At 39.9% G+C, this 18,905-nt stretch overlaps 1 protein-coding gene across 5 annotated transcripts in view; it reads right to left on the reverse strand.

Annotated features, from left to right (window-relative positions):
* The window catches only part of znf827 (zinc finger protein 827), a 94,565-nt gene that overhangs the window by 55,000 nt on the left and 20,660 nt on the right, over positions 1–18,905 (reverse strand). For all 5 annotated transcript variants that reach the window (XR_004411414.1, XR_004411417.1, XM_033018015.1 and 2 more), the window contains exon 4: positions 17,487–17,973. Coding sequence is in view for 3 of the 5 variants with exons in the window: in XM_033018015.1 (XP_032873906.1) it covers positions 17,487–17,973 (487 nt within the window). In the remaining 2 variants the exon portion in view is untranslated. The remainder of the gene's footprint in view (positions 1–17,486; positions 17,974–18,905) is intronic.

An 18,905-nucleotide genomic window follows, 5' to 3' on the forward strand; every position in this document is an offset into this window, starting at 1 on the left:
TCCACCACTAGCCAAGGGACAAGTGGACCGTCTGCAAACAGAAAAGGGTCTCGACCGCCTCTGTGTAATATCTAGAACCGTTCCTGAACCACGTTCATAGCTGGTCAATGTTGACGGCGGCACCTACAGACGTCATAGACAGCACATCCTGCCTGTGAATGCACCAGCTCCATCTCCGCACCATCCCGACCGCACAAGCATACTTCCATCCCCATCCAATGGCACCGGCCCGATTATACCACCGTTGCCAGCCACTCCTGATCCGATCGTCTCGCCCATGACCACGCCACCTCGACCCCTGCCAAGGATTCCAGTTTTGTCGCCGGCGATGCTGCTTCATTCTCCTGCGCCTGTTCTACCACCGATCTCATCTCCGGTGAAGGGAGGAAATGCAGGACTGTACCGTACACGTGCAGGTCGCACCTGCAGGCCTAACCCAAAGTATCAGGACTGTCTTTGGTGTTATTCCCTTCAGCTTATTTATACCAACCACATGTAATCAGTGGTACATATATTTTGCATGCGATTATCATATCTATTTTATTATGGGATAATTCCTTAAGAGGAAGGATGTAGATTAACTATATTAATCTGCCTTTACTATATCTATCACCACACATATTATGCATGCTGCACATATGTAGTCCAGTCCAGATCTTCAACCCCACCATGGACTATTAATACAGCACGTCACTGTCTCACTGTTAGACTAAATGCTGACCGCACAGATGATAGCATGTAATGTTTCCTCCACTTGTGTTACAATAAAGACTATGAGTTATGAGTATGGGACTCATTAGACAACAGACTCCGGACTGTCAAAGCCGCCACAGCCAGACATAAAAACAGCTTTTTTCCACGAGCAGTAGCTCTACTCAATAACCAAAAGTCTGTAGCCTCCTTTTGCTCTGGTATTTTATTTCATTCACATGCTTCAACTATAATGTGTTATTCTTACTGTTTTAATGTTTAATGTTTTATGCTTAATGGTTTACTGTATGTCATGTTGTTACTTGTGAGCGGAGCACCAAGGCAAATTCCTTGTATGTGTACATACTTGGCCAATAAACTTATTCATTCATTCATTCAATCAATCTACCTATTATAAAGTCACAACATCCTCATCGCGCACACACTTCGAATCTTACATTTTGTTCACTTTTCAATGATGTAAATATTAAACAATTGAGAGAACTGGGTGCTAGTTACACCCATCCCAGCCATAAAAGGACTTATTTATTCCAACTCTTGTTTTCTTCACAACTAGTTTTCAATCTATGTTCACACACTTCCTTCAATAGCTTTTAATTCAGATACCAACCTCATATGACATCTTATCAAGTCTTTTGGAAATCTAAACACATTTACAGATTCCCGTTACATCCTTACTCCAGCTTTTTGTGTCGATCTTCGGTTTAAAGCAGAGTATGCAGTTCCTTCCTACACATCCTCAACTAAATTTGTCTATAGATTCCCAATTTCTTTCTGCCTCCCACTTTTGAATAAAAAACTAATATTGGCCGTTTTGCGTCTTCTGCTACCTTACTGAAAATTAGTAGGGTTTGAAAACAATCAACTAATGGGTCCACTAGCTCTACAGCCACTCCTTGAAATAGGCACAAATGCCCTCAAGTCCTGTTGATTTGTCCACCTTTATCCTGATGGGTTTTACTAATACTTTATTCCTGTGCTTGAGATTAGAATGTTCTTGCAAGCTACTCCATGTTATTTGAAATTAGCCCATCTATTGATGTATTTGCAATGTCCACAATGCCAAAGGCTGATGAAAAAAATGATTATTCTGCTGTTTCTTTGTTTCCTGTTATTAATTCACCAACCTTGTTTTTTTAAAGAGGTCTCACACTGACAGTAGCCGTCTTCTTCCTATTTATATATACATAGAAATTCCTGCTGTTTGCTTTGATATTGCACAGAGGTTTACTTTGAAAATCAATGTTCTCCCTTCTAATTAACTTCTTATAGTCTTTCATGGCTGGATCCTAAACAATAAACCCTTTCTCACCTGCCTTTGCCACTTTACATGCCCTACTTTCCAATATATCATCTTTCACCTCCTCTGTTAACCACAAATTTCGCATGGAATCCCTCATTAAAATTGGGGGTAAACACCCATTTTGCAGTTGTTCCACTGTTCATCCACTGACCTGCTCCTTAGTTTATTTTCTCCAGTCCATCTTAGACTACTCCACCATCTTCCCCTAATAATCATCCTCATTTAAGTTGAAGACACTCGTTTTTTCACCACCACCTTGGGAATCTTTAACCAAAGATTGTTTATTAATCGAAGATAGACATAAAAAGCTGGAGTAACACAGTGGGTCAGGCAGCATCTCTGGAGAAAAGGGCTAGGTATTTCAGGTAGAGACCCTTCATCAGACTCCCTCCTCATTACACATGACCAAATCCAATATAGTCTGATAAAAGGGTCTCGACCCTAAACGTCACCCATTCCTTCTCTCCAGAGATGCTGCCTGACTGACCCGCTGAGTTACTCCAACATTTTGTGTCTACCTTAGATTTAAACCAGCATCTGCAGTTCTGTCCTACACATTGCCTAATCCCAGGTAGGTTAAGTAACGCACTGCACTCAGAAGGAATGTCGGCTTTCAAAACGACAGTATAGGAGCAAAGAGGTCCCTCTGCAGTTGTACAGGGCCCTGGTGAGACCACACCTGGAGTATTGTGTCCAGTTTTAGTCTCCTAATTTGAAGAAGGACATTCTTGCTATTGAGGGAGTGCAGCGTAGGTTCACGAGGTTAATTCCCGGGATGGCGGGACTGTCATACGATGAAAGAATGGAGCGACTGGGCTTGTACACATTAGAATTTAGAAGGATTAGCGGATATCTTATAGAAACATATAAAATTATTATGCGATTGGACACGCTAGATGCAGGAAAAATGTTCCCGATGTTGGGGTAGTCCAGAACCAGGGGGTCACAGTTTAAGAATAAGGGGTAGGCCATTTAGAACTGAGATGAGGAAAAACGTTTTCACACAGAGAGTTGTGAATTCTCTGCCTTAGACGGCAGTGGAGGCCGAGTCACTGGATGCATTCAAAAGAGAGTTAGATAGAGCTCTTAGGGCTAGTGGAATCAAGGGACATGGGGAGAAGGCAGGAATGGGGTACTGATTGTGGATGATCAGCCATGATCACATTGAATGGCGGTGCTGGCTTGAGGGTCCGAATTACCTAATCCTGCACCTATTGTCCATGTCTATGTCTAAATCCTTGATGCAATCCACAAATTCTTCTACAATATCCTTGCCAGTTTAATAGTTATATAGTTTAAAATCATCCATGACAATTGCACTTCCCTTCAAACACTCCCTAGATGGCTTCCCGACGGGCCACGGCTGTGGACTGGGAAAGCAGCCGGAGGCCTTTATTGAGACGCCGCAGTCTCGATGCCTCCCGGATCGCTGCGTAGAAGCCCTGGTCAGGGCACGGTCAGGGTCTTGCGGGTCGGACGGAAGAGCCGGTGCCTCGCGGGTCGGTGGAGCGGCAGACAGAGCCCGCGGCTGGGGCCAGGGTCGGCACCACGGAGGTGTGAAGTGGGGCCTTGACAGCGGTGAGGCGTCGGTGGCAGTGAAGCCTCACGACAGTGGGACCTCGGCAGTGGTGAAGCTTAGCGGGTCGACCTGTGGTCGACGGTATATGAGAGTGTGGAGGAGCCACCGTGAGGGGGATGGGGAAAGAACAGTGGAGGTCCTGCCGTGGGGGGGGGGGGGAGGGGGGGACCGCCATGAGGGAGGTGGGGGGAGAACAATGGACAATTGGGGAGGGGGAGAACAAAGGACCATGGGGACTTGGCGTGGGGGAACCGCTGTGTGTGGGGGGGGGGGGGGGGGGGGGACAAAAGGGGGAGCCGGCGTGCTTTGTAACTTTGTCAGCGCCGTAGGTGGCTGTTGTTTGTATACATTGGGTGTATGCTGCAAAGAATTTCACTTTGCCCAGTCACATGTGACAATAAAGCATTTCAGCTATAAGGAAGGACTGAATGGGCTGGGTTTATTGCCTTTGGAGCAGAACGGTGACTTCAATGACGTAAACAAAATTATGAGGGGGTATCGATAGGATGCTAGGAATTTTACCCCACAGTGGGGTTAATAACAAGACGATGTAGCTTACGGTAAGGGTTAGCACCATCATCCTGGTGCCGAAGAAAAACAAGACCTCATGCCTAAATGACTACCATCCAGTGGCCTCGAAATCCACCATCATGAAATGTTTTGAGAGGCTACTTACGAAATGTATTAAAACCATTCTACCCAGTGATCTTGACCCACTACAATTCGCCTACTGCCACAACAGGTCCACGGACGATGCCATTGCCCCAGACTCATCGCTGGAACACCTGAATCAGCTCTGCCTTTAACAACATCCCAACTAATCACCAACCTCGTGGGTCTCGGTGTCAGCACTCATCCCTGCAGCTGGATTCTCAATTTCCTGACCAACAGAACACAATCAGTGAGGATAGGGGACAAATCACCCTCTACGATCATCCTCAACGCTGGTGCTCCGCAAAGCTACATTCTCAGCCCCCTTTTTTACTCCTTGTACACCTACGACTATGCAGCCATGCAGGGTTGTGGAGTCGATACCCAAAACACTCGTTTCAGACTCCTTGATCCCTTGTGTATCCGACTCCGACCCCTAGGTATAATCATTCTAAATCTGATATGATGACATTAACAAGATGGCATTTCATAAGAACTACATGAATCACCAGGCTTCCTTTTAGTTTAGAGATCCAGCACGAAAACAGGCCCTTTGGCCCACCGGGTCCGCGCCGACCAGCGATCCCCGCACATTAACACTATCTTACACCCACTAGGGACAATTTTTACATTTACCAAGCCAATTAAGCTACAAACCTGTACATCTTTGAAGTGTGGGAGGAAACCGAAGATCTCGGAGAAAACCCACGCAGGTCACGGGGAGAACGTACAAACTCCGTACAGACAGCATCCGTAGTCGGGATCGAACTGCAGCACCTATATTGCCGGCGCTGCATTCGCTGTAATGCCACCGTGCCTGCCGTTTAAACCCATGTCCTTAAAGTTTTGAGTCTAATGGTTGTAGCTATGCTATTGTGGCTTATTGTTTATTCTTGAAAAAAAAACCATAATATTTATGCTAAAAATACCCAAAAACATATAGGACTATGACAAAATTAAAATTCAATTGAATTAAATTAATATTATAAAAGCATTACTCCCAAATTTATTAAACTAAGGCCATAGGTATGATCTAAAAGGCTAAATTATGACAAAAAAAAAATTCTCGTGCAATAGAAATGAAAACTAAATGCATAGGTAGTTAAGTTTGCTACAAAAGTACATACCTAAAATTATTAATAACATCCTTATGGACCTGTCCCACTTAGGCGACTTCAGGAGACTATGCGGTCGCCACATGGTCGCAGGTGGTTGCCGGGGAGTCGCCTTCATGGCCGTGAGTAGTTCCTGCATTCTAGGAACTAGTGGCGGCTTCATTCTGAATTCTGAGGTATTTGGTTGCACCATATGATTCAGGAATATTACCTTGATTTACAATGCAAGACGATAGACAAATAAAGAATGGAGGAATTACATTTTGTAGTTGGAATATAAGGGGTGCCAATGAACCAATTAAGAGGGGTAAAATTTTTGCCCAACTAAAATCTTTGAAATGCGACATAATGTTTTTGCAGGAAACACACATGAAACAACAAACACAAATGAGATTAAAGGCGAAGTGGATAGGCCAAACATACTACTCATTTACTTCTAAATCTAGGGGTACGGCTATTCTTATTAGAAAAGGTATTCCTTTTAAATTAAAGAATACTATATCAGATAAAGAGGGAAGGTATATTATAGTTTCGGGAGAAATTTATGCAACCCCACTAACTTTGATAAATATTTACGCTCCGAATTTTGACAACCCCCAATTTTTTGATAAAATTATCGACATAATATCAGAGTTTAATTACCAAAATGTGATAATAGGGGGGGACTTTAACTGCGTTTTAGATTCATATCTAGATAAATCAGCAAAACAAAGGAAGAGTAATTTAAAATCTAAGACTAGCGAACTCCTAAATACATATATAAAAAATACTAATATAATAGATGTATGGAGATCTGCTAATCCAGTTGGAAGGGAATACTCGTTTTACTCTTCGGTACATAAAACTTATTCAAGAATTGATTATTTTTTAGTGGATATGAAATTAATGCCATATACAAACAATCCAACATACCACATTAGTAGTATCTCAGATCACTCTACGTTGACATTTTCAGTAAAATTTGAGGAAATGCCGGGTAAAAAAATCTTTTTGGAGGTTTAATACACATATTTTAAATGACGTGCAAGGCTATCAATATTTAAAACAACAAATGAAACTATTTTTCGATACAAATGATATACCAGGTACTTCCCCTTCTTTATTATGGGAAACTTTTAAGGCATTTATGAGAGGAATTATAATTTCATATCAAAGTTTTCAAAATAAAAAGAATAAGACAGAACAAATGTTGTTAGAACAAGAAATCAGAGAGTTAGTTAGATAATGCTAAAGATTCCACGACAGATAAACACAATAAGATAATATTACTGAAATTTAAACTTAATCGAATTTTATCGGCAAGAGTAATAAGACTATTCCAAATTACAAAACAGGAACATTTTGAGTTTGGTGACAAACCACATAAGCTTTTAGCTCGCCAATTGAAAAAACAAGAAAAGGAAAATACTATAACCAAAATTAAATCAGAGAAAGGTGAATTACTAATACTACCTAAAGATATTAATAATAGATTTGCTCAATTTTACCAAAACTTATATACATCTAAAATTAAAATAGAAGATAGTAAAATAATTTTTTTTTAGATAACTGTAATCTTCCAAAACTGGACCTTTTGGAACAAGAGGAACTTGGAGCTCAAATTACATAGAAACATAGAAATTAGGTGCAGGAGTAGGCCATTCGGCCCTTCGAGCCTGCACCGCCATTCAATATGATCATGGCTGATCATCCAACTCAGTATCCCGTACCTGCCTTCTCTCCATACCCTCTGATCCCCTTAGCCACAAGGGCCACATCTAACTCCCTCTTAAATATAGCCAATGAACTTGCCTCGACTACCCTCTGTGGCAGAGAGTTCCAGAGATTCACCACTCTCTGTGTGAAAAAAGTTCTTCTCATCTCGGTTATAAAGGATTTCCCCCTTATCCTTAAGCTGTGACCCCTTGTCCTGGACTTCCCCAACATCGGGAGCAATCTTCCTGCATCTAGCCTGTCCAACCCCTTAAGAATTTTGTGAGTTTCTATAAGATCCCCTCTCAATCTCCTAAATTCTAGAGAGTATAAACCAAGTCTATCCAGTCTTTCTTCATAAGACAGTCCTGACATCCCAGGAATCAGTCTGGTGAACCTTCTCTGCACTCCCTCTATGGCAATAATGTCCTTCCTCAGATTTGGAGACCAAAACTGTACGCAATACTCCAGGTGTGGTCTCACCAAGACCCTGTACAACTGCAGTAGAACCTCCCTGCTCCTATACTCAAATCCTTTTGCTATGAAAGCTAACATACCATTCGCTTTCTTCACTGCCTGCTGCACCTGCATGCCCACTTTCAATGACTGGTGTACCATGACACCCAGGTCTCGCTGCATCTCCCCTTTTCCTAGTCGGCCACCATTTAGATAATAGTCTGCTTTCCTGTTTTTGCCACCAAAATGGATAACCTCACATTTATCCACATTATACTGCATCTGCCAAACATTTGCCCACTCACCCAGCCTATCCAAGTCACCTTGCAGTCTCCTAGCATCCTCCTCACAGCTAACACTGCCCCCCAGCTTAGTGTCATCTGCAAACTTGGAGATATTGCCTTCAATTCCCTCATCCAGATCATTAATATATATTGTAAATAGCTAGGGTCCCAGCACTGAGCCTTGCGGTACCCCACTAGTCACTGCCTGCCATTGTGAAAAGGACCCGTTTACTCCTACTCTTTGCTTCCTGTTTGCCAGCCAGTTCTCTATCCACATCAATACTGAACCCCCAATGCCGTGTGCTTTAAGTTTGTATATTAATCTCTTATGTGGGACCTTGTCGAAAGCCTTCTGGAAGTCCAGATACACCACATCCACTGGTTCTCCCCTATCCACGCTACTAGTTACATCCTCGAAAAATTCTATAAGATTCGTCAGACATGATTTACCTTTTGTAAATCTATGCTGACTTTGTCCAATGATTTCACCACTTTCCAAATGTGCTGCTATCCCATCTTTAATAACTGACTCTAGCAGTTTCCCCACTACCGATGTTAGACTAACTGGTCTGTAATTCCCCGTTTTCTCTCTCCCTCCCTTCTTAAAAAGTGGGGTTACGTTTGCTACCCGCCAATCCTCAGGAACTACTCCAGAATCTAAAGAGTTTTGAAAGATTATTACTAATGCATCCACTATTTCTGGAGCTACTTCCTTAAGTACTCTGGGATGCAGCCTATCTGGCCCTGGGGATTTATCGGCCTTTAATCCATTCAATTTACCCAACACCACTTCCCGGCTAACCTGGATTTCACTCAATTCCTCCAACTCCTTTGACCCGCGGTCCCCTGCTATTTCCGGCAGATTATTTATGTCTTCCTTAGTGAAGACGGAACCAAAGTAGTTATTCAATTGGTCCGCCATATCCTTGTTCCCCATGATCAACTCACCTGTTTCTGACTGCAAGGGACCTACATTACAATCAAAGAAATAGGTGAAACAATAAAATCGTTGAAAAATGGTAAGACACCGGGACCAGATGGTTTTAGTAATGAATTTTATAAAAAAATGTCATGAGATAACGACCCCTTATTTATTTAATTTATACTCCCATGCTTTTAAAGAAAACAAACTACCTGAAACACTAACAGAATCAACTATTACGCTTATTCCAAAAAAAGATAAAGATTTAGAAGATCCGGGCTCATACAGAGCTATATCGCTTTTAAATACAGTTCAGAAAATCTTAGCAAAGACTTTAGCAAGAAGATTAAGCAAATATATTAGTAAATTGATAAACCCTGATCAAACGGGGTTTATACCCAAAAGATACTAATTTAATAATCTGAGACGCCTGTTTAATATAATGTACTCGCATAAAGTAGAGGAAGAAGATATATCAATTATTTCTTTGGATGCAGAGAAAGCATTTGATCAGGTAGAGTGGCAATACTTATATAAAGTACTACAAAAATTTAATATGGGAGAGAATTTTATAACATGGGTAAAATTATTGTATGATAAACCGATGGCAAGAATTTTAACTAACAACATGCTATCTCAAAAATTTCAACTATCAAGGGGTAATAGGCAGGGATATGCGTTATCACCCCTGCTATTTGCCCTTATGATAGAACCCCTGGCTGAAAGTATAAGAATTCATCTGAATATTCAGGGCTATAATACCAGGGACTCAAAGAATAAAATCTCATTATATGCAGACGATATACTTTTATATATTACAAAGTCACAAACGAGCATACCAAATTTATTAAATTTAATAGAGGAATTTGGGACTTTTTCTGGATATAGAATAAACTGGAATAAAAGTGAAATCATGACATTAAAACCTCAAGAACCTACACACTTATTGAAGTTCCCCTTTAAAATCGCAACAGAAAATTTTAAATATTTGGGTATTCAGATTACTAGAAAATATAAAGCATTATTCAACGCTAATTTCATACCTTTATTAAATAAACTTAATACGCTGATTACATTTTGGAAAACACTTCCTTTATCATTATTAGGTAGAATAAATGCAATAAAAATGATCTTCCTACCACAATTACTATACCTATTTCAGTCTATACCGTATATATACCAAAATATTTTTTTTTTAAATTAGACTCTAATATTACTAATTATATTTGGGACTATAGATCACATAGAATCACAAAAAAACACTTATGTAAACCAAAAGAGGTCGGGGGACTTTCGCTTCCGAATTTTATGTATTATTACTGGGCAGTGCATATTAAGAATATGATTTACTGGCTGGGTAGTTCTACCCAACAGACAGAATGGATAAAAATGGAGAAAGAGGATTGTCATCCTTGTAATATAGGAACGATCCTCTTCTCCCCGAAAAAACTGAATAACACAATATATAAGAAGAACCCAATTATATATGGTACAATAAGAATTTGGAAACAAATAAAATTATCTTTAAAATTAAGAAATCTATCATTGTTAATGCCAATAGCGAATAACCCTTTATTTAAACCATCTCTTATTGATAAAACATATAACCAATGGGAAAGTCTCGGAATTAGAAGGACCGGGGATATGTACGAAATGGGAAACCTACTATCATTCCAACAATTACAATTAAAATGTAAACTGAAAAACAACCAATATTTTAAATATCTTCAGATTTGCGATTTCATGAAAAAATATATACAAGGATATCAAAAAATAATTCCTGAATTATTGGAAGAAGCAATGAATATTGAAGCTAACTCACAAAAATTAATATCATATTTATATAATAGTATTCTAAATATAGACCTACCATCGACAGAGGTACTTAGAGAAGAGTGGGAACGGGAACTAACGATAAAAATCACGAAGGTTACATGGGAAAAATACTTGATATATATTCACAAATGTTCGATTAATGTAAGACATAATCTAATTCAATTTAAAATTGTACATAGATTATATTATTCAAAAACAAGATTGAACAAATTTTATCCAAATATATCCACCACTTGTGATAAATGTCTAGCCCAAAATGCAACTATAACACACTCCTTAGTTTCCTGCATAAAACTTTATAGATTTTGGAGTGATATTTTTGAAATATTTACAAAATTATTCAAAATAAGAATGGAACCTAATACTGAATTATTATATTTGGCGTAATGGAAGATGGGAATAAATTGAACACATCTCAAAATTTATTCTTTAACTATGGTTTAATAATCTCAAAAAAATGAATACTTAAATTTTGGAAAAATACATCAATACCAACGCTTAAAATGTGGATTCTGATGTAGAAATGTTTGTTGGACACCGCACATCTTGAGGAAATGCGATTCCTCCTAATGGATAAATCAGACCAATTCATAACGAGTTGGTCGCCATTCGTCGTTTTTTTTGGAATCATATGGTGCAACACAATTGTAAAAAATAACTGTTTCAGGACTGGACGAGGGTTGGTCAAGATTATAAACAATGATCTCCTTCCTTTTTTTTTTTTTTAATGTTTTATTTTCTTTTTTCGATTTTCTTTTTCTCAATTTTCTTCACTTATTCGTCTTTTTTCTTTTTCTTCACACACTATATATTTCACGTCTTTCTATCCTTTACTATCTAACTTCTTTTTCTTATTCTAATCTTTCTTCAATATAACAATTAAAAAAAAGCTGTACATAAAATGTATAATGAAAATATATATTAGGCACTTTGGTGCCATATGATTGTACTTACTTCTAATAAAATAAAATAATTTAAAAAAAATAAATACATTTAAAAAAAACTAAATGCATAGGTAGTTAAGTTTGCTACAAAAGTACATACCTAAAATTTATTAATAACATCCTTATGGACCTGTCCCACTTAGGCGACTTTTTAGGTGACTTCAGGAGACTATGCGGTCGCCACATGGTCGCAGGTGGTTGCCGGGGAGTCGCCTTCATGGCCGTGAGTAGTTCCTGCATTCTGGGAACTAGTGGCGGCATCATTCTGGTCGCCGCTAATTTTTCAACATGTTGAAAAAATTAGCAGCGACCAGAATTTTGACGCCACGGAGAGTAGCGAGAATTCTCGTGCCGTAGGTGCAGTGGTAGTGGGTCATAGGTTGTCGTAGGTTGTCGCCGGTGCTGACTGGTAAATTTCATTGGCTCATTGGGGGAAAAAAACGTAAACAGTAGTTTTCAGAACCAAGGATAACTGACCGATGATGTTAATGTCCGCCGAGCTTCACAGCCGTGTGTCTCAGGCTTTTTAAAAGTTGTCTCCACTTCTTCTCCCCACCTCGTCTCCCCCTCCCACCCCCCCCCTTTTAAAGGACTTAAATGACCCTTCCCGTACACGGTGCTTTCACTGTCTTAATTACAGCGCCAACCTTCCTGTTGATCGTGGTGTGTCTATATCACATTGGCTTTGCACCGTGTGACTTTCACTCAGACAGCGCTTCCCCCGCTTGCCCTGACCCCCGCCTGCATAACTGGCTGGTGAAGGAATGGATGTGTGTATGTGTTCCACTCTGACATTAGCTGTTCCAGTCGGCCATTTTTCAGCGACCTGCTATGACTTGGCAGTCGCCGGCAGTCACCTGAAAAATCACCTAAGTGGGACAGGCCCATGAGGAACAGAATTACTTCTGCCAGATCCTCTTTCATTGAAGCCCTTAAATCTGATTTAATTATTTTCAGTGCGGAGAACAGTCTCTCCACCCTGACCTGAGTGGGTGGCATGGCAGTTACTGTCATAGCTGCAAATGTTACTATTTCTGAATAAGCAGGGATGACTTCTTGTACTGTAAGTTTAGATGAGCGATCATATTTCTCTATTTCTTTTAAACCACCGAGAATTTTTTGCTTACATTCCATTAGTTTAACATCAAAAGGCTGCCTTCGCACGCTTTGCTCTCGACTGTTCAAATTGTATCTAAATATTTTGCAAAATCTGCTTTATCAATCTGTTCTTCGCTCACAAGGTTCGGTTCATTGGATCTACATAGACAGCAGCTAACAAGATCTGATTTTCAAGTAGCAGACCTTCTCATTTCTTCATTGATGATACAATTCCTTCAGCAATTAATCCTCCAGCTTTGGATAGGTGAAATATTAAAATTTTCCACTCCCATAGGAATGTACCAGGAGTTAAATCCGCTGCTTGCAGCTTTTTGGCGACTGCAGAAGGGTGAGCAGCAGAGCTTCTAATTGTGACACCAACCTCCATTGACTTTAAGTCAGTAAAACACTGGGATTATCAATGTCTTCTAGAAAGGGTTTTCAGTCAAGCAAACGCTTAACCATCATATATGTGTTGCCCCAGCGAGTTGCTTGGTCCAAAATAGCTTCCTTTCCTGCAAGTCCTGGGGGATACCATAAATTTTAGAGGTCCTGGCTGCTGCGGCTACTTGCCTCCCCTTACCTATCAGAGTAGCTGCATGGCGTTCTTTCAATCCATCTCTTATTGCTAGTTGAAATGTATGTACAGCACAACGCATATGTTGCATTAGACAGAGCTGAGATGCCTCCTCAACAATATCATCTAAAGTTTCATCATTCTGTTCTATTCCGACGTGATTTCTCATTCTCTCGGGTGGAAATAAAGTGTGCGGTATGTTTAAAAAGTGGGATTTTTTCCGATTTAGTTAGTCTCTGAAATTTATGTTGAGGTCAGAGTCGGGACTTTTTTACCGACTGACCACAGCAGCACCAAAATTGCTCCGACTCCATAGCCCTGCAGCCATGTACAAATCCAATTCAATTTTCAAATTCGCAGACGATACCACCATTGTGGGCCGGATTCGGAGTAGGAAGGAGAACAAGAATCTTGTGTCTGGGTGTCAAGACAATAACCATTCTCTCAATGGCAGCAATACAAAGGAGATAGCGATCGACCTTGGGAATCGCAGCGTTGCACATGCCCCAATTTGCATTGACGATGCTGAAGTGGAGATGGTTGCAAACCTCAAATTCCTGTCAATATCACTAACAACCATATTGAAGCAACTACCAAGAAAGCACACCCACACCTCTCCTTTGCTTAGGAGGATCGGCATGTCCCCTACAACTCTCACCAACTTCTACAGGTGCACCATAGAAAGCATTTTATCAGGGTGCATCACAGCTTGGTTTGGGAAGAGCTCCATCCAAAACTGCAAGAAATTGCAGTGAATTGTGGATGCAGCCTAGACCATCGCACAAACCAACTTCCTTTTCATTGACTCCATTTACACCTCATGCTGCCTCAGCAAGGCCTGCAGCATGCACATTTCCACACTTCTATACCTTTTGCCCGATGGGAGAGGGGTGAAGAGGGAATGGCAGGGTGCGATTCATTCTTGATTATGCTGCTGGCCTTGCTGTGAGGTATAAATTGAGTCAATGGTAGGGAGATTGGTTCCCTTCCAATCTGGGCAACGTCCACAGTTCGCTGCAAATGTAATGCAGTCTTGGATGGAGCTGTTCCCAAACCAAGCAGTGATGCATCTCGATAAAATGCTTTCTGCGGCACATCTGTAGAAAATGTCGAGGGTTGTTGGGGCATGCTGAACTTCCTAAGTCTTCTAAGGAAGTAGAGTCGTTGGGTGTACTTTCTTGGTTGTTGTTTTAACATGGGTGGTCCAGGAGAAGTTGTTGGTGATATTGACCCCTAGAAATTTGGATGATTAGTTCTCTATCTTCACTGATTGCGGTCTGTTGGTCAGGAAGTCGAGGATCCAGTTGCAGAGATGAGTGCTGACTCCAAGTGCCATGAGTTTGTTGATGAGCTTGGGATGGTATAATGGGATTTGTTCCAGTACTGTATATCTCAATTGACTACATATTGAAATTTAGTGCTCAACTTCCTGGAGTGGAATTTGAGTGCATAACGTTTGATTCCGAGATAAAAGTGCCATTATAGGTGTCCTTAAATATTGAGGACTAAAGATATATTTGATTAGGGTCCTTCGGATTTTGAAACAACAGATACTTTATCTATTGGCACTGAAATGTCAAACAAAGAGAAATAACTCAGTATCTCTGGAGAGGAAGCACTCCTCATGAAATACTGAGTATTAGGAAAGTCGCTTGAGTGAGTCGCTGCCTTGGCTATAGCAGACTATGGTTTTTCGATTCATTACTTTATCTGGAATGCTGTATCCAGCAAAGCTTTCACAGGACCAAACCCTGCATAAAGTGTCTCCTTGTGCAAGACAAAAATCAACTGCTTTCTGAAAGAGCAATCAACTTCAGAGCCAAACAAAAAATAATAAAAAAGTCTACCCTGTGCACTGTACTCAGCTTTACTTCTGCACTCTGGAATATTTTAAGTACTAATATATCTAGAAAGCTATGCCACATGTGCAAGACTAAAATATAGAGGCTGTCAGTTATCTGGCAACTCTATTATGCAACAGAAATGAACTAAAGGGTCTGTCCCACTTTCTAGAGGGTCTGTCCCACTTAGGCAACTTTTTCGGCGAGTCACTGTCATGGCATGACGCCGTGAAACGGGCCCCCCTACGACAATGTCTATGACAGGCTGCCACCTAGTCAACGTCAAGCTACGACAACCGGCGTCTCAATTCTTTGCGGCACGCGACGTCAACCTACGACGATATAGACAACAGCCTATGACACCCGAAGTCAACCTATGTCAGCCCGCGACAAGCTACGACCCTGACAGCGTCAACTGAAGGCAGGTGGAGAGGTGCACGTTTTTCTCCAAATGACGCAACGTGACTTCTCGTGATGCCGATACTGTCGCCGGTTGATGTAGCATGATGTGCGCTGCCACCACTTGAATTCACCGGTTAGCACCCGACGACAACCAACGTCAGATGACGTCAACCTGGCGACAGCACCTACGCCAGGAGAAGTCACACAACGTCAAGTGAACTGTCACCGAGAGGTTTTGAACATTTCAAAACCAAACAGCGACAAGAAAAAAGCCATAGCACTTGAGGCAACAGCTCACGACAATACATGCGTCACTCTGCGACCATGTGGCCACAGCCTATTTTCCGGCTATCGCTGAAAAAGTCGCCTAAGTGGGACAGGCCCTTTAGATTCCATGTAATTCATAACACAACCTGCACCATAGTTAAATGTGATGTTTTTCTCTCTTGCAATGTTCATAAAGTTAGCCTGCCATTTTTTATCTTGGTTCTGATACATTCAAAACAGATTTTTAAATGCACGATGAATAAATAACGTTCACATCAATCTTTTTGCTCACCCTCATCCCAACCACCACCCTCGACTCAAAATTGATTTTAAAATTCAGTACAATAAAGGTTGGATTTTAGAAGATATAACTGCTATTTAAACAAGGCAACAATTTAAAATGCAACAATCATGGAGAAGCTTCTAACATTAAGAATACTGAAATTTGCACGTACAAGTTAGAAGTTTCAAATACAGTATTATCTTTTGAAAAATCATGCAGCTTCATGTGAAAGTACTTAGTTACTTTTCAAACCACTTTAATGTCAACTGGCTGTATGTGCAACAATTGCCTTTAACCACAGAATCAACAAGTAAACTACGCCATATACTATGTATATATAGCACGTTTAACTTTGGGAAAAAAGTGATTCATACTAAGTACTAGCTGGTTCTACATTTGTGTGGGTGTGGAAGGCTTAGTCTGGCCACAGAGGGCAAACTGTTGTCCCACATATATACAAAATGGCATCACTGTGGAACAATATGTAAACCGGCTGTAGAGTTATGTAATTGTTGTTCCCACATGTATGTTATTGATCATAAAAAGTGCAATTGTAAATATGTTCTTATATGCTAATGTACACAATTTGCAAAACATTGCTAAAGATGTAATAAGTGTCATACATTGCAGGATTGTATTATAAAATAGAACTTCGATTGGTCCCACTACACACTCAAAAGCTGCATTATTCTATTTTCTTCTGTTTCATGGTTGATAAGCAAAATGCAACATTCATGATACACCAAGTCATCATAAAATCAAGCTTCTCATATAAACAAACTCGTTCAAAGCTATTGAATGAGTGCAACGAAGGGCTGTCTGAACATTCCAGAACATTACTTGATAATGCAATACAAGTTTGGAATCAGGGAAACCTTATCTGACTGACTGACTGTACAACTATAGGATTTTACACTGCTAACCAATTACAAATGTTGTAAAAGATTACAGGAAGTCAAGTCTGGGTTAATGAGTGATAAAGAATTTTCTAACAAAATGCTGATATTTTATTGAAGAGCCAAGTAGAACGAAGTCACTCCAAGATGAAGCTCACTTGATCAGGTGAAGTAGTTGGGTTAAGTATTTGACATTTTACTTCTTCCAGTAAACATATTCTCTAATACTTGAAAGCTTTTGATAAGAAACAAAATAATTACTTTTTTTTAGCAATATTAGACTATTCAGCACCATGTTTTCTTTCTATTTTGACCCTAAACTAAAAAAAAAGTTAATCTTAGACAAAAAAAAAAAAGTCAATTGATCAACTAGGATCAATAGTTCAAACTTTTATCACCTTGTGTGAAAAATCATTTCAGATTTTGCCTTGGGACGGTCTAGCTTACGGTATATGATAGAAATATACAAATCATTGTCACATTTTTAATTAAACATTTCAATAACGTCTATTTTTTTTACTTTTAAAGCCAAAAAAGGCATCAACAGTCTCCATACAAATAAAAATGACCATCTGTTTAAAGTATCAGACAAAAATAAATCTGCATTTAAATCAGGAAAAGTGCATTACCTGATAAATTCAGAAGAAAATCTGTTGCAGAAATGTCATGATTGAAGAGAAATACTTTTTGGATGTCTCTTGGATCAGATGTCTCTGATGGATTTGCTGAACCCTGCTGTATTGCTTCTGGTCTTTTGCCAAACCCATGAATATCTAGTAGTGATATACTGGTGACATTCATATCAATGGGTTCCTCTTTAACTGGCTTCAATGGAACAGCAGCTTCCTTGTCATTCTCTGTCATTGCTTCATACAAAAGATGGTCCTGCATTTTTAACTTATTCCCAAGTAGTTGTGCTTCCTCGTTTTTATCACCAGTCTCATTAACAGATAACCCTCCGACCTCAGAGTCAGTAATCTCTTCTTTGACCTTCACCTCTGTTCTGGGAAAGTGCTGATGACAGCGCATGTGGAGTTTTAAACTGAAATGACGAGACGAGGTGAAAGGGCAAAGGTCACAATGGAAAGTTTCCCCTCTGTCCTGGTGCTGATGAACCTGGTGATTGACAAAGTTGTTTGTAAAGGGAACACGAGAACATGATAAAAACTTTAGATGTAAACCTGTACCCTCACCACTTCCCAATTAAAGACACAAACACATTTTTTTCAGTGTCATTTTAGTGAAAGAAGCAGCCACCTACAGACAAAAAAGTAAATAAAATGAGCTGTATGAATGCATACAGACTGCATTTAACACTACAACTATTTTATGTCTTAAAATTGTTCTACTATGGATTATCCATGACTTAACCTAGCATCACAACTTATAACAGTACATTCCATTTGAAAAGCAAATGGAAAAAGGACTTTGTGATGGCAACTGAACACAAATTATAAGTTTATTATACAGAAAATAGACTAGCATGCAGCTACTGTTTTACTTTGCAGGATTGAGGTGGGTTGAATGAACACAAAAGAATCCCCATGCTTTTAAATCAGTTTTTAAACATATAAAATGCAAAATTTCCCTGAAGTACCATTTAATGTTTTGATTTTTACCAATGAATTCCTTTAGTCATCTCACATGCATATTTTTTGAAACACAGTTGAGGTTTCTGTACATTACTGTGCTATAAAGAATACTCCTAAGTGTATGGCATTATTTCCGATATTTCCATGATATAGAGAGGTAATTTTGGCCATACTAATGAGATTATCTGTAAATTTCCTGTATTCTATTCTCTCTACGGAACTTCCTCCTCCCCCACCACAAGATTTACTGACACATTGGAAGCAATTTAAAGAGGCCAATTCACCTCCCAGTCTGCTTGTCTTTGAGATGTGAGAGGAAACACGAGTACCATGGGGAAACCCACACTATCAGAACGAGAACATGCAACAGGTGAGGATTGAATCAGGTTTGCTGGAGCAAAGAGGTAGCATGCTCGCCACTGTATTTGAAAAAGTAAACTATATCTTACTGAAGAG

Source organism: Amblyraja radiata, chromosome 1 (assembly GCF_010909765.2).
Source record: "Amblyraja radiata isolate CabotCenter1 chromosome 1, sAmbRad1.1.pri, whole genome shotgun sequence".
NCBI classification, from domain to species: Eukaryota; Metazoa; Chordata; class Chondrichthyes; order Rajiformes; family Rajidae; genus Amblyraja; species Amblyraja radiata.